Source organism: Argiope bruennichi, chromosome 10, assembly GCF_947563725.1.
Source record: "Argiope bruennichi chromosome 10, qqArgBrue1.1, whole genome shotgun sequence".
Classification (NCBI taxonomy): Eukaryota; Metazoa; Arthropoda; class Arachnida; order Araneae; family Araneidae; genus Argiope; species Argiope bruennichi.
In genome coordinates, this window is record NC_079160.1 from 41,810,661 (window position 1) to 41,833,987 (window position 23,327).

The window sequence follows — 23,327 nt, forward strand, 5'->3', positions numbered from 1 at the left end:
TTAATTGGTTCCTTTTAAAATTATCATAGTAAAAATTTTATTGCTATTTATTAACAAATTTTGCTTAATTGATCTTGCATAAACTTCTTTATAATTCAATATGATATGTGGCTCGAAATATCCAGTTGGTTACAAATTGTACAAAACGATGCATTAATTGATTTATGAGGAAGATGCAAATAAATAAAAATCTTTTTTCACTACGGATGAGCTGTAAAATTTGCCCTTAAAAAATTTCCAATTTTGCAGCGAAAACAAGGAAAAATAGTTTTATGAAATTTTATTTCACGGTTGAGTAAATGTTAACTTGATGACGTCATATGTATTGAAAGGAAAGGAGTTCGGCTGATATGGTGGTTATGAGTGTAAACTAGAATTTTAGATCTCCCTTACTTATTTAAAATTCCTTCTATAGAAAATTTTTTAACCTTTATATTTTAATGTAGATCTTAATTTTTTAATTCATCATGTTAAAGCCCTCTAAAGCAACTAATCGCCTTGACAAAAATCGCATAGAGATTAAAAGCAAGGTGTGTATGATTTTCTCTTTAATTGTTTTTTATTGTCTTGTTTTCTTATTCTTTGTCATTCCTATGACCGTTGATTAAAACATTTCATTCATTTAATACATCACTTAACGTTTCCGAATGATACATACAATGCATTTGCGGGCTGTGATGAAGTATGACACCTGTCAATTGTATGGCTTATCACAGGTATGCGGTCGGTTTTTGAACTCTATTGAACCTAATGCAAACAAGAATTGCTATCGGTATTTAAGTTTGCCGATTTCTTTGTTGCATTCATATTGACAATAACTATATAATTTTAGACTTTTTACATTATTGGATTTGTGCTTTAAATAATGTGCAAGTTTTAGCTGAACGGCGATCACACACACGCCCCAACTATTTCCAGGAATTCTTGCATTACAATAACGTTTCGGCACATTATTTATTTTATATGCTTCTTGCTATAAGTCTTATGAATGGAAGTGTAATGATTTTTATTACTCGAAATTTTTAATTTTATTATTTTCTGATATATATATATATATATATATATATATATATATATATATATATATATATATATATATATATATATATATGAAATTAGATGGTCAGATATTAAAATTGTTAACATTTTAAATAAAGTAAATCTTTCGGAAATATGTTCATGATATACATTCTACTAAATATTCTTTAATACATCATATACATTTTTATGTATGTGTTATATGATTTCTATGACATATATGCATTTCAGATGTGTCAGTAGTGGTAAAATCCATAGAAATATTGGATAAATGCATTAGAAACTGCAGTTCAAAATATAGGAACCTAATCTCTTTTTAATTCATTTTTTTACAACTTTATTTAAAAGTACATCAGTATTAAAACTGTTGTTGCAGATTCACATACTTAATTTTATTTATTAAAGTCTTTTATTTATTGAATCTTTAATATATTTGTTTATAGTGAACAGGAAATATTAATTTTATTGTTTAATTTGCTTCAACTATCAAAGTGTTACAAAACAATCTATAGTTCTAATTTTTTTCAGCATAGGAAATATTTATTATGATTTTTGTAATTATTTCCAATTTGAATTTTTAGGTAAATAGAAATTTAAAACTCCTCATTTTACAAGTTTTTTTTAAATCCATTTTTCCAAATTAAAGGAAGCAAATCTAAGAAAGTTATTCTTTAAGAAATACTTATTGTACAGTCATTGTGCTGGGTAAAATAGTGAACATTCAATATTCATGGGAGATTTAGATGTATTTTTTTAAAATTTAAACACTGCAATTTTATGGGGAAGGGATTTTTCTATTAACATTTCATGATTTATGAAATGTTTATTCTTTTAAAGTTTATGAAATGAAGGAAAAAAAAATCAGATGGTTAGTTATTTATTGAACAAGGTTGGTAGTAAATGTTATTATAATTTTCTACGTTTCCTGAAAAGTTTATTTTGTTTTCTGTCTTATTTATGTATTAATATAAATTTTATTTGGTTGAACATTTTTATATTTTTCTCCCTAAGTAATTATAACATTAATATACTATTATAAAAAGTGTAAATGTTGAATTTGTTGGGAACTTTAAATATTATTTTAAAAAGTTACACAAGTTTAAACTTTTAATGTTAAAATAAACATTCTATTAGATTCCTTGCTCTTCAGCTGAGATTAAAAACATTTCAATTTTTTTCTGAGACATATTTATTATAACATGAGTAAAGGCATAATATTCAATGTTATGAAAAATTCAGTATACAAAAAATAAACTTCAGTTATTTGTTACTCATTATATAATAAAAATTAAATTAGAAAATTCTTTAAAAAAATTTTTAACAGATTTTGTGAATTCTTAAATAGTTGTTGCTGTAAATAAAGATTTATATTGATCGAATAGGAAAACATAAAATTTATTTATCATTACATCTGAATAAACTGTTTTTATTGTGATACTAATCTATTTAAAAGGGTTAGATTTAAGTTGTTAAATTTGTGGATCTTTATTCATTTAGATCTTTCTCGTGTTAAATTCTAATTTCAAATTTGTCATGTTATCGCTTTTTTAAAAATTCAGGTTTATGTTTTGTAGATTTTTTTTTTTTAGTGTTATATATATATACATTTGTAAAACTTTAAACATCAGTAATTGATACTATGTATTAAAACAATAAATGCAAGGAAATTCATTTTATTTTATGATTATCTTTGTTACTTTAAAGTGTATTAAAACTTGTGTAACATTAATCAGTTATATTATCATTAATTATAATACAATACTGTGTGTAATGAAACAAAAATTTTCATTTTAATGTTTATTTAATATATTTTCCACTAATGAAAATATATTCAAATGGTTTTCCTTACTATTAGAAATATCAGGTGAAGAAACTTAATTTTCTAATTATTTTTCCTCCAGCTCGATGCCGAGTTCAGACGCTTTGGTTTGGATCGGAGTGAGCCATCTACATTTGAAGAATTTTATAATCTAATAGAAAAATTCCATAAGCTGCATGAAATTCCATTTACAATCTGCTATACTGATCCTAATCATGGGGACTTGCTGCCTATAAACAATGATGATAACTTAGCTAGAGCTATTAATTCTGCTTGGCCACTTCTTAGGTTATTTATACAGAAGAAAGGTAAGATAAGATACTCTAGGAACTTTGATTTTTTTTTCAATCACAATATGCTCATTTTTAAAATAGTTTTAATTTTTGCTTAGGTAATTATATTTTTTTAGTTATAATGCTTTGCCTTCTTTAGTAATGTATTTAGTTTTAGACTCTAATATATATTCTTCCACAAAAAAATTAATAATTTTATATTGTTCCTTGTTAAGTTCTTCTTTTAGTAATTTATAAAAATATTTGATTCATTAAAAGATGTTATAATTTGTTGCATTATTTGACATTGAACATTGTTTTTTTGTCTCTATTATTTAATTTATTTGGCTGTTTCGAGTACATATTTTTAAAACTGTGTTTAGTTTTATGATTAGTGCTTAAAAAGTATTGAATTTTAAGAAAAGTTTTTTTGAAAAAAAAGGCTGGGTTTTCATAGAGAAATGAAAAAAGCTATTGCAATTTATTTCTCCAAGTGGTGAATATTAATATATATTTTGCTCTCTTATTTGATAGCAATAAGTACCTCCATATAATGAAGTACTGTAACACTCATGTGAAAGGAGCATTATGAAATACACACTTCCAAACTTGAAAAATGTTCATGTTTCTTTAATTTTTAATGCTTTAGACAGTGAAGAATTAATTATAATTATGCCTGATAAGTGTATGTTTAATTCTTTTATGTGTTGTTAACAGAAGCGGTGATCATGTCCATCCTATAGAGGGTTATAGTCTGCCCAAGGGAAGAGTATAATAATGATTTTAGCATGTTTTTGCTAGATTTTTGTCTTCTAAATTGAGTAGCCTTTGTGTAAATGGAGTATAAAAATATGGTCAATATTACTTCAACCACTGACAAAGTGAGCCTCTAATTGCATAATTTTGTTTAAAAAATTTTTATCAAGTTCAAACAAAGCACAGAATTATGGTAGTACATTCAAATTATAAATCTTATACAAATAATATATTATCATAAGTGAATATCTCGGTGACTTCCTTTAAACAACATCTTACCATTTTTCTTACTGCATTCATCTCGAAGGTTTTGTGTGTACGAATGTAAAGAGCGTTTTTATTGATTTTAAATATGAAAAAAACATTCAATATAAATATTTACTAATATGTAGTGAAAGTTTCCATCCATTCTTAGATATTCGATAGCCATTTCACATTTAAAAAGAATTAAATGATTTTTGGGGGGTTTTCATTCTGTATATGAAGAATTAAATCTTAAATTATAATAAATAAATAAAACAAAACGGATATAACCATAAATAGATAAATTTGTTATGTTTGATTGGGAAAATATACCATTTAATGAAATTATTGCAGCTGAAATTGGGTTTGATTACATTTATAGTTGTTTTATTATGTAGTATAAATCTTATTTTCTTGTCCTGTTACTGCACACTCTAAAGACTGTGAGGCTTTGAATGCTATTCTGAAACTTTGTCATATGTTTATCCTTTTTAAATATTTGAAATCTTATAAGATTTTTTATCCACATGCACATGATATTAATACAGTGCATGAAATTTTTATCAATCTTCATTTCATACAATGGGTCAGCAACTCAAAAAAGTCTGCTGTTAGTATTGTAATAATGCTTTCGATTTTGATACATCTTATTTACTTCCAGAAACAACATTTTTCCAATTTCATCTTTAAATCTTGCAATTTGTTGTTGTGCATCGACTTACTCAAAAATATTACTAACTATGATATTAAAACTTTTATACTTAGTAGTCTATAAAATATAACTATACATGTGTGAACTAAAAATTTCATAAGGTTCTGGTGAAGTTAAAAAAAAGAATGTTAATAGAGAGCAAATTGCAAGTCTTTTTTATAAGAAAATTCCCCCGACAACCCTACAAGATTTTTCCACCCTCCTGCCTGGGAGGAGACGAGCATATTATGCATGAAAGAAGGGTAAATCCCGATCTTCAATATATAAATAAATTTTTTAGAATAGTAAAAATTTAGGCATAAAATTTATATATATATATATATATATATATATGTTTGTGTGTGTGTTTTCAAATTCTAAACTTAGATTTTAAAATTATAGTGTTGAAAATCTGTCAGCACTATTTGTTAGAGATAAATTTTCGGAACTGAGGTAAAATTAGTAATCTTTTTGCATAATTTACATAGATGTTTGTGCGAGGAATTTGTTTAAGAGTAATTAAGTCTTTTAACATATTTTTTTTTTATCAAAGATATGTCCAATTAATAAATTTCCAATGATTGCATTATGAGGAATTTATTCTAATCAATACGTTGTAAATCAAATTTCCAGAATTTTCAATTCTTGTAACAGTTATTACTTAAAGATCAGGTTGATTTTCTTTAAGTGATGAGACTAATTTTAACTTCTAATCATATTTTTCAGAATTTAACGTATTATAAAATTTTGATTAAAATCTGAAATTATTTTTTTGTAACTTCAAAAATATTGCCATAGTCAATTAATTTGAATCCATTAATTAATCACATAATTAGTCAAATTTTAAAAAATTATATTAATAAAAAGCCTGAATTATATTAGGTTTTCTTAAAATATTTTTAATACAGGATAAAATTTTAATTTTTTAAATGCATCTAATTTTTGATTCAATTTTGATGTATAGCTAATAAAAAAAAATCATTTGCCCTCTTCTAGAGTTTTTTAGTTATCCTTTGTTTTTACATCAGTGTCAACATTTTCAAAAATGGCTGGCTTATCCATATTAATAGGTAATTTTAAGAAATGTTGAAAAAGTTAGAAATTTCTACCTATTTTAAAGGTTATAAAATTTCTACTTTATTTTTTGGAATGACAGTTTGCATTTTATTTATTTATTTGACAAACTAGAAACACATTCTTTAATTTACCATTGAAGATGTTTAACAAGTACAGAAATATTAAAATGTTTTTTAAAAAAATTCATATTTAAAATTAAAAAATAAATTTTAGTAGGAAACTTATAAAACAGAAGACATCTAGTGCTTCAAAAATAAATGAGTCTGTGTATATTTGTCTGCAAAAAGAAACTTTTTTTTTTCCCTTAAAATACTTTAAAAGTTATTAATTTTGCAACAATTTTTCCTCACTTATCTTGTAAGAGAACAAACATTTTTGTCAAAGTATCGATTCAGATATAAAAGCAGTTATACATTTTATCAAGCTGGATTTTTGCAAGCTATTAATATATTTTAGATTTAAATAAATATTGTTATTGTGCTCTAAATTTTGAGCCAACTTTAGTTCTGATTTTTTTAGAACATTCATATATTGTCATTTAGCTTCTGTATTTTTTTTTAATATGGTATACAATGTATTTTCTAATATATTATTTTGAAAACTGATTAGTTTGTACTGATGGCTTTCTTTATATAATTCTGTATATTATAAGTTAATTTATGAAAAAAAATTGATTTAATTCTTTTAAGGTTTTTAATGTTATTATAAATAAACTTTTAGTATTTTTATTATAGAATTTTTTTTAATTGCACATGCACTTAAAATCTAGAATTATGTCTTAGATATTTAACAACACAGTAAAATGTATACAAACCATTGTTATCTTACAAGTTCCTTTTTTTTTTAACTGTAAAGAAGAGAAATGTTTTGTTTTATTTTCGCTTTATTTAGAAACTATCAAAGAAATATAGAAATCATTCAAGTAAATTTATGCACGTAAGATTAATACCATTTCTTGACGTATATTTACAATACATATTATATAGCTTGATGAAACTTTACAGGAAACTACAGCAGTAATTTAAGTTTTTAACACAAGATATTCCAAAGAAACATTTAAGAAATAATTTTACAATTTCTGTTGATCTTGAAAGCTAAAAATATTGCTTAATTTTTAATGTTTATATTTAAAAATATTTGTATAATTTTGTATTAAAATGTAGTTTTAAAATTAATTTTTGATATGAAATTTTTTAATAACTAAATATTTAAATAATGTTATTTAAGTATGAAAATTTGTGAAAAATCTATTACATTTCTCAACAAATGAATGGGTAATTGTGTTGTTTGCTTTACTATTAAAAGTTAACTGCCAATTTTTTTCTGACATTGGGGTGCTCAGATAAACAATGTTCAATAAAATTTTTCTGAAGAAAGTTGTTATTCTGTGTTTAAATACTGCTCAGATGAACAAGGATATTATAAATTGTGCAGTAAATATTTTCATTCAAAGAAATGTTTCTATTACTTTATTTTTTTATGTCTCTTTTTTTTTTTTTTTTTTTTTTTTGCCAGTTAAAGAAAAGATTATTATTAGTTTCAAAGGAGGTGCAGTTATATGATGAAATTTCAAATGTGGGTTTTATGCTTTTACTGTTTCAGAATTTCTTTGAATTATAAAACATTTATTTTTGATCTAGGCGAAAGTTGCGAGGAGCTCAATGGGTATGGCACAACTGGCAAACGGAAAAAGTTTCTTAGCCAGTATTTATTACAATCTGTAACACCTAAAGGCCGTCCACACATATCTATTAGCTTACCAGAAGATTTTCGACAAGTGTCCTCCATAATAGATGTAGATGTCGTCCCAGAAACTTGTCGACGGGTGAGACTAGTGAAGCATGGGTCAGATAAGCCCCTCGGTTTTTATATACGTGATGGTACGAGTGTACGGGTAACACCCCATGGCCTAGAAAAAGTACCTGGAATTTTTATATCGCGTCTCGTACCTGGTGGGCTTGCTGAAAGCACCGGACTGTTAGCTGTGAATGATGAAGTACTTGAAGTGAATGGCATTGAGGTGGCTGGAAAGACACTCGATCAGGTTACAGACATGATGGTTGCCAATTCATCGAACTTAATTATAACTATCCGTCCCGCCAATCAGTCCAATGTTGGCTTCCCACGTCGTGGGTCTGTTGGTCATTCATCGCAAATGTCTCATGGGTCTCAACATTCCAATCAGTCCTTACCCAGCGATGATGACCATTATGAAGAAGATGAAATTAGAGATCACACTGTCTCAATGTGTCAAGATTCACCAGAGAAACCATCAGTTGCTGAGGATGATGGTGTTGTCACACTTTGATAATTTTGTATCATTCTGTAAAGAACTCATCTTGATTGGTTGATTTGCATGCCTTCTAGGGTAGCTACATTTTTCTAAGAACAGTGGATAATTCTTAGGCAAATCAATGAGTTTAAAAGAATATACATTAGTACTTGTATACTGAATGTCTTGTGTGATTGATGATATTCCAAAGTTTAAAAAATGTGAATGTATATTTTTGTTATCTGATGGTATACATGTTTGTGAATTATTATCCCTGTTCTGAGAATATTACGTCTTTGTATACTATTCCAATACCTCTTGTGCCTTGACGGAACTTATTAATGGTCTGCTTCTGGGTTCCTGATATTAATAATAATACTAATTATCATACATGGATGTAATGATCCAGTTTTTAATGGAAAAAATTTTTACTATGTAGGATTTTAACTTTGATTATTATTGTGTAATATTCACACTTTTTAGCTGAATTGTTATTTACTGTTGAAAGAACAAATATCCGTCCTTTTTTTATATTTAGGAAAACTCCAATATGTCTGCAAATCCAGCCTCTTAAGGTAACTGAACCTCAACATTACTAACATTTCTTGCATGCCTGTGTTAATATTTGTAACAAAAATCTTATGTGCATGAAAAATCTGTTTCTGTTCTTGTAACTTTAATTTTTTGAATCCTTTCTAATATTGTTTAACATTTTCTGTCGTGTTCTTATGAAGAGAGATGAACGTTTGAGTTGATGTGTATCTATTAGATAAAATTTGGAGATATGTAATTATTAATTTAAAAAAATGAATGCTGCATTGATTATTATTACAGTTTTATCATCCAGTCTTTAATCTTGTGGATATTAATAAATTTGTCATGATATTAAAAAAATCATTGATATTTTAAAAATCAGAGAGTAAATTTTTAATGTCTTAATTTTTTTTTATTTTTAATTTGCTCTTTTTTTTTTTGCTTGAATTCTAACTGTGACTTTTTTTTATTCAAGATTTTTGTTAATTATATGAATTTTAATACATAATTTTCTGTTTTGCTTTTTAATTTATCATTTGAAAAACAGTACAATTTTTGCTTACTTGTTATGAATTTTTAATCTTTTGAATGTTACAATAAGTTTTGTGAATCTTTTTATCTTTTCAGTATGTAAGTATAAACATACATATTTTTTAAATAAGATTATTGATTTTATGATGGAATCATTTAGATATTTATGTTTTCAGATAATTTCTTGTTAAATGTGTTTCTAATTCTTTTCAATTTAATTTCAGAAATTTTATTCATGCTTTTGACATGTGAAAACATAAGCACTATCTAGCCAGATTTGTTTCTGGGAAATACACATATTTAGAATTTTTTGCTTAGAAGTTAGGTTTATGTATATATATATATTTCATTTATTAAGTTCAGTTCTTGAATTGAGTTCTGTATTTTGAAATATCTTAAATATAAATGTGAAAAATTGTACATTTAAAAACTTAAGATATCTTAACTATGATGGGACCTGTCATTTATTTTTAAGTATTAAGCGAATGATTAATGAACACCGAATATTTTGTATTGTTTATCTACTTTAAAGGGATAAATGTTTTATATTTGCCTTTTTACTTCTAACTTATTTCTGATAATTCACATAGTTTTAACTAGAATTCACTGTTTTGTAAATACTCTAAATTCAGTGTTTATTAATCATTTGATTATTTTAAATTCAAGATCTGATATTAATTATCTAAAGATTAATTAACATTTGTGTTTAAGGATTTGTCTTATATTTACTAGATTGATAGTTACATGCAAATTTAAAGCATCCAATTTAATATTTTTGGATAATAAAGTTATTGCTTTCTTTGAAATAAGGAAAACTGAGATTATATTAAAGAATTTTTGAAGTTTAATATTTTTGTGGGAAAACAAATTCTAACTGATATTTTATGCATGCATTTCCTTGCTCGTGTGTTAGTATATTTGAAAGAATGAATTGTTGAAGATATTTGTACTCTTCAGTTAGAATTTGTTTTCATTTAGTAATTTATGGTCGTTTACATTGCTTGTATTTAAAAAGTATTATGCTGAATTGAACACTTGTTGTATTTTATGTCTGTTACACTTTTAATGCAGTGTTTCTTTTAAGAAGTATTTATTTCATAACCTGAAGTATTCTGTTAAGCTTGTTTATGTAGTATTAAAAAAAAAAAACTGTCTAAAGTTGTAGCAGCTGTTAACTTTTCACATAAAAACTTTGTTGTAAATTTTATATTTTTACTATTTTAGTGTTTATATGTGAAAAAAAACCCATTAAAATATTAGTAATTTTTAGTGTAAAAATTAATATAATTCAATGCAAAGTGTTGAAGTTTGTTTTTACTATGCATTCTTTAAAAGTCCGAGTCTGCATAGGGAGTTGTGAGCATCTTAAAGACTGTGATGTATTGATGTACAATGTAAAACTCGCTATTTTTCAAGCTCAAGACTTTAGTGAAAAGGGTAATTTTCTGCTCTTGTTCAATATTTTTATCTATTTCTCATTTCTTATGCATTCTTAACTTTTTTAAAATGTGCATTACTTTGAAATCATTGCAATAAAATCTTAGTATTTATTTTTTATAGGTGTAAGTGTTATATTTTCCGATTTGTTTATTACATACATTACATATGATGTGCAATTATTAATCTATTCTTGAAATATTGAAATATTTCCATTTGACAAAGATTAATTATCAACAATTATCAGTTTAATTGCATATTAATTCAGCTATAGAGGACTTCCAATATTTTAAAACACATACAGTTAAATATGAATTATATCAAAAATGGGTGTACATGTTCTTTTAAAATTAACTTTTGTTTTTTAAAAGGTTTCATAAATAATCTGTGCTCTTTAAAAATTCTAATTACAATAGATTTGTTTAACTGTTTTTATTTTATTTTATTTTAGTTGCATTATATATATATATATATATATATATATATATATAAATTTGTCTTTAGTTGAATGAAAATGTTATTTTAAGTCATTAGTCTTAGACGTATCAACCATCATTTCTAATTGAATATCACATCATTCTTTAAAAATCATAATTTATGGAAAAAGAAAATTGTTTTTTTAGTGTTTTATACATTGAAGATACTGGACATGGAAATATTTTCATCCAGAGCATTGCTGGCTATATAAATTAGCATTAAAAAGACTTGATAAACTTTTAGGAATTTTTTTAACTATCGGCTAAGAGTGGGTTTTAAAAGCATATTCTCGATTCCTCTCTTATTTTAGTTATAAATGAGATTCTGTCCAAAATCATTTGCATTTGAAATTAATACTTAATAAAACATAATAATTACCTAAATTATTAATTTTATAGAAGCCAATCACAGGTCTGGTTTAACACTAGAACTACCGATGTTAAATTTATACCTAGTTTTACTGCACCTGTCCCCTGTTGATGGGGCTTTAATCACCATAACTTTTGGTTTTGTTTACGTAAATATAAGAATATCATTTAACGAAAAAAAAAACATTTAGTATAATAATTTATTAATTATTAATAAAAAAATCCCCAGAAAAAGTTTATTTTCATTTTTAGAATATCCAGTTAGTTCTAAACTGAATCGTAACTGGAATAAAATATATCCATTCTAACAACTGCTGAACACTTTGAATCAATCAATATAATTTTATATGAAAAATGTTATTCAAATTTTCCAGGAAATGTCTGAAAGCAATGTAAATATGTATTGATGTCTATCATTGCATAGATGATCCATAAAAGATTATAAACTTTGAAAAAGTTAAAGCCATCATTTTAGAAGGTCTTGTTACCAATAGATGTAGGCCATACAGATTATTGAAGCTAAAATGGCTGAGTGAAAATTGAATAGGAATATGTAATTGTTCTTATATTTCATTAAAAATAGTCATAAAGTTCTAGAACAATACATAAATTATATCCAAAGTTTAAAGCTTGAAATTTAAAAACCTTCAAAATGACAGTTTTCGTAGTTGGAGTATTAACTGTTAGTTATTCTTCATTTATATCTTTAAATTAATCTGATAGTACAAAAATCTACAGTTTTGGTAGAAGAAGGAAGTGAAGGCAGATAATATTTATTTTTCAGATTATATCAATTATCTAATACTTTGGAATGATTCTTTCATTACTGTCTCATTAAGTAAAATTAAATAAGGCTTTTATATTTATCATTTACTTTTCTCCTTATTTTGATACTAAACATTGAATAATGTATACTTTATGCGATAAATTTGAAATTTTTTTGCCTGACCCAGTCTTAGAACTGATTGATAACAAAGACTTACAGATCCTCTGTTCGAGACCTTTCAAGCCCTCCCCCCCTTTGCAATTGTATATTAAAATATTTTTGGAATTATTTAGGTGAAGAAATTCATTTTGTTTGTTAAATAAAATTAACAAAATAAAACACTTTGCTATGATTTCAAATAAAAAACTGAAATCTTTAGTTTCTGTTTTATTAAAAATGGATGCCAAATTCTAATTAATAATGCCAATAATTATGATTTTAAGATAATACCTATCTCAAAATCACAAAAATAAATTATTGTTAAAACAATATTTATTTATTTATTACAAATGCCCAGAAGATTGGCTGTGATGCCATTAGATCTTTAGCCAACCAACATTTCTGAACTTTACAGTTTAAAAACATAAGTGCAAACATGAGACAAGATATGAGTAGTATCAAAAATTTGATGTTTTCCGCACAGAGGACGGGCCTGGTGGTTAGGTCTCCTGGTGGTTAGGAGCCGGAGGATTTCAGGTTCGAGACCCTATTCCACCGAAGAACCGTCGTGTAAGGGGGTCTGTTGCACGTTAAATCCATCATGACCAAACGTCCTCCCGCTGGTGTGGTGTGGAGAGGAGGGTTCCAGCTCAGGTGTCGTCCTCGTCATCTGACCACGGTTCAAAATGACGAGGTCCGTCCCAAAATAGCCCTTCTGTTACTTCAAACGGGACGTTAATATAACTAAACTAAATTAAACCGCACAGAGGACGTAAGGGAGAGTCACAAAGGCCAAGCCAATACAAGTATGCGGGCAAACAGTCATCGCCTGTAGTAAGTCGCAAAAGTGCCACAGCTGCACTTCTAGGAAAATCTGGTATCAACTGTATATGCTCAAGCAATGAGGCCCATGGCTTACCGGCAGAGTCACAGTGCTCTTTGCTTTATCCTGGAGGCATAACTTCTTTATATTGGGAGTTTGACTGAAGGAATGAGACTTTTAAAACAAAATTATGTATTCAAACTGTTAATTATTGTTCCTTTTAGTCCTAAAGATATTAAGAGATGATAGTTTTTATCATATGAAGTAAAATAGTACATTCTGATCATTTAAAAATTAGGGAATTCGGTAGTAAGTATATTTCTCATAATTAATTAAATTTCTCTCATTTACGAAAACATTCTTAAAAACTATAAAATAGTCTCTCTTTTTTTTTCTTGGTTACCTGAAAATAGTCACACATTAAATAAAATGTTAACGTAATATGGTATAGTAACGACTGAACAACAATCGATTATGTTGAGTTAAATGGAAGGAAACAAATGTACTTGAAGCATTAGTACATACATTGAAGCATTAGTACATACTTGAAGCATTAGTACATACATTGGGTAAAGTATTTTCAAAAGCGTGTAATTGCGATTCTTCAAAAGCGTATTTATTCAAATATATGAAATTTGGTATGTTATTTTGTGGCTATAATTGTCGTTCTAAACCAAATTTTACTAGGTCGGAAGGTAAGGCGTCTAAAATACGTATTAGTTATTCTGGTACTTATGCATTAACCACATATATAAATATGATATAATATATTATGTAATAATATTGGAGCATTATATTAAGTGATTTGATGCTTTCAAAGGTTTTTCGGTAAGACTATAACAGTAATTCTAGTATGGCATATCTAGTTCAGATATCAAGCAATGACCTCTTTTCCGAAGTCGAAATTTAAAACAAATAAAAAATAGTTATGATTAAAAGATGCTACAAATGCCTAGTCTTAAAACTCATGTTAATCTTCAGAAAGAAATTTCCAGTCTTGAATGCCCGTTTCGATGACTATTAAAATCTTATCGTAGGTGTTGAGAAAATTTTCAAGAGCAATTCAATAGAAAAAAAAAAAGAATGAAAACAAATTTTCCAATGGAGCCCCGAGTTTGACAGCTTCAAACATCATGAATTATTAAACTTTCTAAATATTGATGCTATGCTCCTTAAGAAACTTCAAAGCTTTATTAAAGTTACTCTCCCCCTGCCAAAGCAAACTGGGCAGTTGAATAGTAGTCGTCGAAAGAGCAGAAGGCGGGGGGCTAAAGTTGAGTCTTTAAAACTATTCCCGGCCCAGCTTCAATCGCTCCCTCAATTAGTGCATCTTATAATTGGATTGAAAGTAACTCGACCCTACAATAATACTACGCTCTCGAGGAAATCGACAACTCCTCTAACCTGACAACTTTTCATCCATGCATTCACGGCACCTCCTCCTCTTTCAGTGGGATACAAATTCTTCAAACGAAATATGCAAATTCTAGCCATTATGGAAAAAAAAAAAAAAAAAGACAAAGATTGAAATGATTTCAAAAAGAGGGGGACTAATTTCACTAGACCTCTATTCGCACTTCCAATAGCACCTCCAGTTGTTAGAGGGGGGGGGGACTAAAATTGCCCGGCTGCAATCGATAAATAAAAAATAATTTAATTGGGTCCAAAACACTTCATACAGAGTTAAAACAAATTTGATACATTAAAAAAGTTTAAGAACAAAAATTAAATAGTGCAAGAAATGCCCTATATTTTAAATTTATCAGCGTATTTTTAATACCATCAAACACTGATCGCATTAATACACATTGTCAATGGAGGGGGTAGAGAAAAAGGAATCCAAAGTCTAAGATTGAAACGCATTTCAGAAGATTCCCTTGAAAAATGAATTCGAAGAAGGAATCGCTCTTGGTATTGTAATAGTACAAACAATTGAAAAATTCAAAGTTTTACCAAATATCATGCCAAATTTTAAATTAAAAACCGATATAACAACAGTAGAAAAAAGCATACACTGAGAACCCTGTCAAAAAGTTTCGAAAAGTTTTATATCGATAATGTAAATGACCTAATTTACGAAATGGAACTGATAGGGGACCAAAAAAGATTTTTTTTCAATAAAACAAAAGTATTAAATAATAATTATAATGATTTTTTTTTCCCAAATAGAATTAAAATAAGCAAATTAACTTTGACTTTATATGTTATGATAGAAAGTACAATACGTATTTTCAGTAAATTAAAATTAATTTAAATTAGAGAGAGCTGATCGCTTAAATGTCCTGGCTATATTAATTTCAAAAATTTTTAAAATATAATGTTTATTTTGAATCCATTTATTTTTAATTTTCTGAAAAAAAAAAAAAAAACATGTTCGATCCCTTAAATTATTTTTGTACTTGACTTCGACACGTAACTGATAGAAATGTTCGAGTCTGTATATACATTTTTTTCTAAAACAAATCAATCTTGAAATACACGATTTTTTTTTGAATAATTAGATTAAAAAAGAAAATGTAATTTTGTAAAGATCCTATCACAACTTTAAAGTCATTTGAAACTATAATGTTTATGTAATAGCCCATATTGTAAGAGGTATAATATTATTTTCATAATTTAAGGAGTTTGATATTATTTTCTATGTTCCTTAAATTTTAACTACTGTTAAATTGATTCTTATTTCGTGTAAGATGCCGGCTAAGTACATTTTAAAAATCTTTGTTCCCCCCCTGTAGATGGCAGCACTACCTGATTTTGATCTGCATTCCCCACCCCCCTTCTTGATTTTAATTTTAATAAAATAAGTTTGAGCTGTTTTTTGCATTTACACATTTGACGTAGTCTGTCTACCTGTGTGATTTTAATTTTGCAAGTTATTCAAAATATGTAATTTTTTAAAATATAATTTTTACAATGAAGTTGTCCTAATTAGGAATAAATTCAGGTATTTTTATACCTGTTGGTGATGTACATTATGATGATCTCCTTTTAATAACTACACGAATTTGCTTCATAATTCAACACATCATTAGCTTTATCCGAATATTTTTTATTTATTTTTCCCTAACATTATTTTAATAACTTTTCGAAAATGCATTCGTTTCCCCCACCCCCAATTTTGAATATACATATTATGGAAAAAAGGAATAAAGTAGCAAAATTCTTGAAAAATTAGCCATAATTATTTGCTAAAATAATTCCTTTATTGAGGAATAAAAGTATTTAATTATTTTAATAAATTACAGGGAAGTAATAAGTTTCAATAAAAATTTTAAATATATTATTTTATAATAGTATGTCAACTGGAATATAACATAAAAAGTAAATGAATCATTAGTATTACAATATTCTATCTATAAATTATCAATAATTCTTTAATTTATTTAATAATTAAGTCTTAATGCGCATGTCAACTGGAATATAACATAAAAAGTAAATGAATAATTAGTATTAAAATATTTTATCTATAAATAATCAATTATTCTTTAATTTATTTAATAATTAAGTCTTAACGCACATTGTAGTCCTAATATTTCATATATTTTGCATTTTTTAAATCAATTTGGGAGCTGTACTTTTCATTTCAGAGATCCTAAGTGAATGAAACTTCAGAAATTTGAAAGAAAATTTACTATAAAAATATTCAGAAAAATCTGTGAAATTATATTTAAAATTATTGATTTTGTTTTAATCCATGCTTTAATTTTATATTTTTATCTATTCCTACTTAGTTCGTCTGATTTGTATTGTTTATTTTTCTTTGGAAAAACACCGGAATCAAGGAAAATTTTCAGAAACCCTATTTTTTAAAAACTTTTTATTTCACAGTTTAGCTTGTAAGTGAACATGGCAGCAGAATTATAAATTTTGTAACTAAACCTCAATTTATGTCATTTGTGTATCTATTCTATATAGAGAATTGTTTTCTTTATTCTTTTTTTTGATAATGATTAACCTGGAAAGTATTTCATATTCTGTAAAACTAATGTCTGACTTATTACATAGCAAAAAAGAAAAAATTACTAGATATGAATTTCAAAAGCAACACAGCGTGATAACGATTATTAGTGATTGACTCATTTCTGCATAATTTTTAAAATACTTTTAGCAAAAATAATGTTGCTAAGATTAAGAATGATTATTTATAGTGCACAATTTTTTTTTTTTTTAATATACTCACTCATATCATATGTCTGTATTAATGCAGTAATAAAACAAAAAGAATAATTGTAAAATATACTAAAGTATATTTTGGAAAAAATCGTTGAAATTAGTTAAAGAAAATTAAATGAAAAAAAAAAGTTGATGTTATTGAAAACCTGGTTTAAAAATTTAAAAAAAAGTTAAAAATAGATTATTCTAAAAATTTTGTAAGAAAATATTAAAATTTCAATTAAATATCAATAAGAAATCAAATTAACATTTCAAAAACTCTTTTTTAGCAATCGTCCCTAGTCAAAAAGTACTTCGACGGTATAATAATTTGCCGTTGTAAAGCGGTTTTAATAATTTTTGCATAATGCAACTGTGACAATACCGTGTTAAAACATTTTGTAGAAATAAATGTAATAACATTGCATTTTCTGAATGCATCTTTGCAATGTCTGAAACTTTTTGAAATATTTGTGTACTCTACATTCCATTCTTATTGCATGAAAAATTAATTAATTTCAAGGATCTAAGTCTTCAAAATTTAGACATTTTACACTTATGTATATTAAATGAAATCTATAAAAATTTAAGTATATTGTTTTTAATATTTTTCTGACAAAACTTTTTTTTTCTTTATTCTGAAGTTTCCTTATATTTTTCTTCTGAAATATTATTCTATTGAACAAAAAAGAAGTATAAGAATGTAATCTTTACTTATTTTCTACGTAAAAGTGCCGCTTCTTGTTATTTCTTCTCCCTTATAGTGTGTTTCAAGACAAGGCATTAAAAATATGCGTTCGCAGTCGACAGGATTCGAACCTGTGCGGGGAAACCCCAATGGATTTCGAGTCCATCGCCTTAACCACTCGGCCACGACTGCTCGGTTAAAGTTGTTTGTTGAGTAGTTGAAAAGTGAAGCATCACAAAAATAAACTTAAAAAAATCTTTGCTATTTAAAATTGGCACGTCAATTTTTATGAAAACATTATTAATAATCACACAATTTAAACAATTTTCAAAATATAAAGGGAAAATTTTCCAGCTGAATGCATGAATAATTACATCCAGGTTACAACGATGCCATTTTCAGAAACCAATTTTTGGGACGGTTCTCGAAATTTTGTACATACTAGTAATTTTTGAATAATTAAAGAAAAAAAAATTCTAGAATACTTCTAAAAAAATTTGCAAATGTATATTTTAATTAAAATGTTTTTATATAAAAAATAACTATAAATATAAAAAGCTGATATTTTGGCAATGATTTTAGTAACCTCTGCGCATGCTCTTCGAATTATTATTTCGTATGACTTGACTTCTTTTTGTCCTTTGAGGTGGTGCGGTCAACATCGTCCATCGACGTTTGATTGAAAAATCAGCGAAGTTGGCTCTAAATTCTTCAATTTTTTGTAAATTTTAAAATTATTTAAATTCAGGTAAGAATAACTTTATTCATTTTAGTAAATGCTTTCTTTTTACGTTTCATGTGTATTTAGTATAATGTATTCATCTTAATCAAGTGGTACCGACTCGTGCAATGTAAATGTGAAACAGGTAGTAAGGAATGAATCAATGGTAGTAAAAAAATACTTTGAATTCGTAGAGTTGCACGTGGTAAAAATTGAGATTTTTTACAATATTAACACGTTTTACTAAGCGCATTTATTTAATGTTATTTAAACGCAAGAGTTACAGCATGGCGTAGGATTACGTAACATTTCCCGGCTATTGCATTCGTAATAGGAAAAATAAATAAATTGGGATTTATTTCAAATTTAGGTCACCATACTTATGGATTTGAAAAAAAAAAAAAAAAATACTTACTAAATTGTAATTTTATTTCCTCGTGTTTAGAATTTTTGAGATTTCTCTTTAGAGTGATTGAATTTGTTGAATTATAACACGTATTATATTACGTTTCTTCATATTTTGTTATTTTTTTTCAGATATTTATTTTCTATAATTCATTAATTGGGTTGAAATTTTTATTAGGTGAATTTTGATATTTATAATTCCTGTTGCAAATAAAATCAATTAGGATAATTGAAATCACAAGAGCTCTTTTTGGAAATCAAAATATATTTTTCTTGCCTTACAATTGGTTTTCAAACTTTAATACAGTTAGGCTTTGAATAATTAAGTATATAATTAAAATATTTATCAAATTTTAATTTTATTTTAGGCAATGTTTGCATATTTTTTTACATTATATGCTTTTCCTTAATTTGGATTTTTTTTTTGTATTAAGATAATTTTTATACTTTTAATTATATTTATATTCAAATGTTTTAAAAGATAATGTCAATTTCACTTTCAACTTGAGATACTCTTTAAATAAAATTTTCGCAATTTATATTTTTCATGCTACAAATCACTCTTAAATATTTTTAAATTGAAAATCTAGCGAAACAGCTTAAATGTCTTTGATTTTAAAATTCTTGCGATTCCTTTTTATGGAATAACTATTCATTTTGATGAGTTTATAAAAATATTAGATATTTGCTAATTAAATGTAACCTAAAATATTTTTTTGGAATCTCCAAATAGATTTTTAGAAAATTAGTGTAGAAATTTTTGACCTTAAATAGAAATGGGTGTCTGTACTCTTTAAAAAAGTGTAATTTGTTATTTTGAAAAGTTGTTGTAATTTTTTTATTTTCCTTAGAAATGGGTGAAGATATTCCTGCTGGAGATCCAGAGAAGGGTAAGAAGTTGTTCGTTCAGAAATGCTCCCAATGTCATACTGTTGAGAAAGGAGGCAAGCACAAGGTTGGACCTAATCTCAATGGTCTAATAGGACGTAAAACTGGACAGGCTCCAGGATTTGTATATACAGAAGCTAACAAAAGCAAAGGTTTGTTTTATATGAATATTGAAATTTTTGCTTCTTAACAGAGAATTCTTGTTGTATATGTACGGTATTTGCTTGTTAAGATTGGCATATTTATTTTGTAATTTTTTTATTAATCTTTCTTTTATCAAAGTTAATTTGCTTAACATTTTATTGATTCTTAACAATGAATTGTATTGGATATTGATTTGTATGCATTTGATATTTGAATAATTTGGTAAATTGTTGAAATTGTGTATAAAATATTCTTAATTTTTTTCTCCCATTTGGGAAAACAAAGTATTAAGATTTGTTGGTTAAAAATTGAAATATTTTCTGTAAGCTCAGTTGTAGAGAAAAAAAAAAAAAAGCATATATCACAGCAATATTAAGCAGTTGTTACATAAGAGGTTTTGAGTTTTTGTATATAAATGATTTATTAATAAATTTTTATAATTGAATTCTTTGTCATCCTGTAATGAAGCATAATCTTTTTAAGAAGTAGATGTTAACACTATATGCTGGATTTTTATCTCGGGTTTAATTAATGCAGTACAATATTAAAGATTATTACTTTAATAAATAGGACCTTATATATTTTAATTTAAATGTTTTTGAAATGAATTGATCTCATTCTACGTAAAAATTTTTGATTTATAATTTTATTTCTTGTCTTAATTTTTTTGTAATTTGTATTGGTAAGGAAATTGAATTTAAAAATAGTGCTTGTATAACTTGATGATGTGTTTAATTTATTACATAATGTATTAAAGCACATTATGCACTTATTATTTGGCGTCACATTCACTAATATAGGAATGGGATCGACCTTGGGTGCTAAATTAAATGTGCTCAAAGATATTCTCATGCTTATTTAGAAGTCTGAGTCTAAAATTTCTGCATACATTTCTCTTAATAGTCTATTATACTGTATTTTGTTTTTACTGAAAATTATAAATATAGTCTTTTCAGTAGAAATTATCTTTCATACTTCTATTAATGTCTTTTTATTACATTTTCTTTTCTTAATCTGTAATGGTTTGAAAGTTTCATATTGGGGTTGGGTTTTGAAATTGGCATTTTTGTATAAAATTGTTTCCCATTGTAGTCATTGCAAGTTGATATTCGTAATTCACACTAACATATTTTGTATTGTACTTATTATATGCATTCTGCAAAAGAGCTTATAAAAATCGAAACACAAAATGCGATAGTTTACAATGTGTGATGGCTTTAAATGAGTTTGCCATTCCACTGTAATATCAGTCATTTATTAGTAAAAAGGATTATTTGTTCATCAAGAATGAAAATGACTGAATTTTACATGTGAAATTTATATGATGAAATAGTATAGGTTGTATGAGGCTGTCCTGAATTATTTTGCCACTTACAGATGATTCATGTTTTTATTTTGTTGTTTTCTCTAGAATATCAGTCTGGATTTGGCTTTTGTAGATAAATTCTCCTGTTTAAAAATTATAATCTATTTTTTCTAGTGAAATCTTTTACTCCAATTTCTAGTGGCTTCATAGTAAAAAATTTGTAAATGTGGAGAATCAATTTTTGCATTTTTATGTGTTTTAAAATTTATTCGTAGCTTAGTATTAATCATTGAAAACTTATTTGCTTTTATAATAGTGCATATCTCAGTATTATTCAGCATTTTTGTAAAATCCTTCTGATTAATTATTTTAATGATATAATGGGAATAAATACCTTACTGTAAAATTGTCTTTAAATTTTCAAGTTGTAGTTTTATAAATGAAAAAAGATAATTCTGATCATGTATGTCTTCTGCTGCTTAAATAATGTATCTACTTCTTGTTCTCTTACTTTTAATACATATTGTTATTATTTATTTAGTCATCAGAAAATTTATTTTAATTTTTATTTATAACTGTTAATTTCTTGGTTATTAAATAATGACCTAATTAATGAATTTTGTTGGTAAATTTTCTTGTAGGCATTACATGGAACAGAGACACGCTTTTTGTGTACCTGGAGAATCCCAAAAAATACATTCCTGGCACTAAGATGGTGTTCGCCGGTCTAAAGAAAAAGAACGAGCGAGCAGACATCATTGCTTACCTAGAGCAGGCAACAAAATGATGATGGAACTTGTAGTTTTTAAATTTCATCGTAATTTAATTTCAATCTCAATAATATTTATTGCTGGGTAAATTGTCTTAGTTTCTCTGTAGAAGCAAGTGCAATATATGCAGCTCCAACCCATCGCCTCTTGCTCATTTTTATTTTCTGCTGTTACAAAATGTTACAAAGATATAGTTGATGAATAAAATATGAGTATGTGGTGTTTTTGGTTATGTATTTGGTTTCTTTCTTTTATTCTATATCACCTAGGGTATGGGTTTTTCAACTTTTAATCAGTATGACCCACTTTTCCGAAGCTCAACATAGTAGTTGACTTAATCTCGGTGCAAGGATTTTTTTAAATGAAAGATACACATTTTTTCTACAAGAGGTATTGAACAAAAGGGAACATTTGTTAAGAAAAATTATTAGATGTAATAAATGATCCCAAATACTGTGAAAATAATATATATAAACTGAGCTCAGCATTCATAGTGAAAGGTCTATTACATAGGTGGAGTCTTTTGAGTGACACAGGTTACTTTTATTTATGCTACTGTCAGGTGGCTTGTTGAAGATTTTTGACTTGCAACTATCTTTTAGAAAAAGCATGCGGTAATTATACAGATTTATAATATCTGTATAACTTATTGAAGGTTTTAAAACTGTTGAAGTGAGTGATTTTAGATTCCTATAGTTCCTGACTATAGAGTAGAAATGGCAATAAATATGATTTATATTTTTAGAAAATTTGGAATGTTTTATAAGGTTTTCTTTTATGTATGTTGGTATAATGTTCTTGCTATCTGTCTTACTAGCTTTCATTTATCTTGTTAAAAGGATTTAAAATTCTGACTTTATAGGTTATTTAGTTTGGATTTTTTAAGAAGTTAATTTATTTAAAGCTTTTTGTTTTATTAGGACATTGCAAGTTTTGAAAATTCTCATCTTGTATAGAGGAACCATATATTTAAAATTATATGGCGACTTA

At 26.3% G+C, this 23,327-nt stretch overlaps 2 protein-coding genes and 1 non-coding gene across 3 annotated transcripts; 2 read left to right on the forward strand and 1 right to left on the reverse strand.

Annotated features, from left to right (window-relative positions):
• The first annotated feature begins 332 nt into the window (after window positions 1-332).
• On the forward strand, window positions 333-10,790 carry LOC129987881 (partitioning defective 6 homolog gamma-like). The gene is made up of 3 exons (XM_056095863.1): window positions 333-530; window positions 2,940-3,165; window positions 7,537-10,790. Exons 1-3 carry the CDS (start codon window positions 468-470, stop codon window positions 8,202-8,204), a joined length of 957 nt encoding a protein of 318 aa, XP_055951838.1. The 5' UTR covers window positions 333-467; the 3' UTR covers window positions 8,205-10,790.
• A 7,423-nt stretch (window positions 10,791-18,213) lies between these two features.
• Trnas-cga (transfer RNA serine (anticodon CGA)) lies at window positions 18,214-18,295 on the reverse strand. The gene has a single exon. It is a non-coding gene; the product is annotated as a tRNA-Ser (tRNA).
• A 408-nt stretch (window positions 18,296-18,703) lies between these two features.
• Window positions 18,704-22,569, forward strand: LOC129987886 (cytochrome c-like). Its single transcript, XM_056095867.1, has 3 exons — window positions 18,704-18,851; window positions 20,081-20,269; window positions 22,209-22,569. Exons 2-3 carry the CDS (start codon window positions 20,083-20,085, stop codon window positions 22,352-22,354), a joined length of 333 nt encoding a protein of 110 aa, XP_055951842.1. The 5' UTR covers window positions 18,704-18,851; window positions 20,081-20,082; the 3' UTR covers window positions 22,355-22,569.
• Window positions 22,570-23,327: the final 758 nt, after the last annotated feature.

Coding starts and splice junctions, on each gene's coding strand:
- LOC129987881 (XM_056095863.1), top strand. CDS start 468: ATGTTAAAGCCCTCTAAAGCAACTAATCGCCTTGACAAAAATCGCATA. Junction 531..2,939: donor GCATAGAGATTAAAAGCAAG/GTGTGTATGATT, acceptor TTTTTCCTCCAG/CTCGATGCCGAGTTCAGACG. Junction 3,166..7,536: donor GTTATTTATACAGAAGAAAG/GTAAGATAAGAT, acceptor TTTTTGATCTAG/GCGAAAGTTGCGAGGAGCTC.
- LOC129987886 (XM_056095867.1), top strand. CDS start 20,083: ATGGGTGAAGATATTCCTGCTGGAGATCCAGAGAAGGGTAAGAAGTTG. Junction 20,270..22,208: donor AGAAGCTAACAAAAGCAAAG/GTTTGTTTTATA, acceptor ATTTTCTTGTAG/GCATTACATGGAACAGAGAC.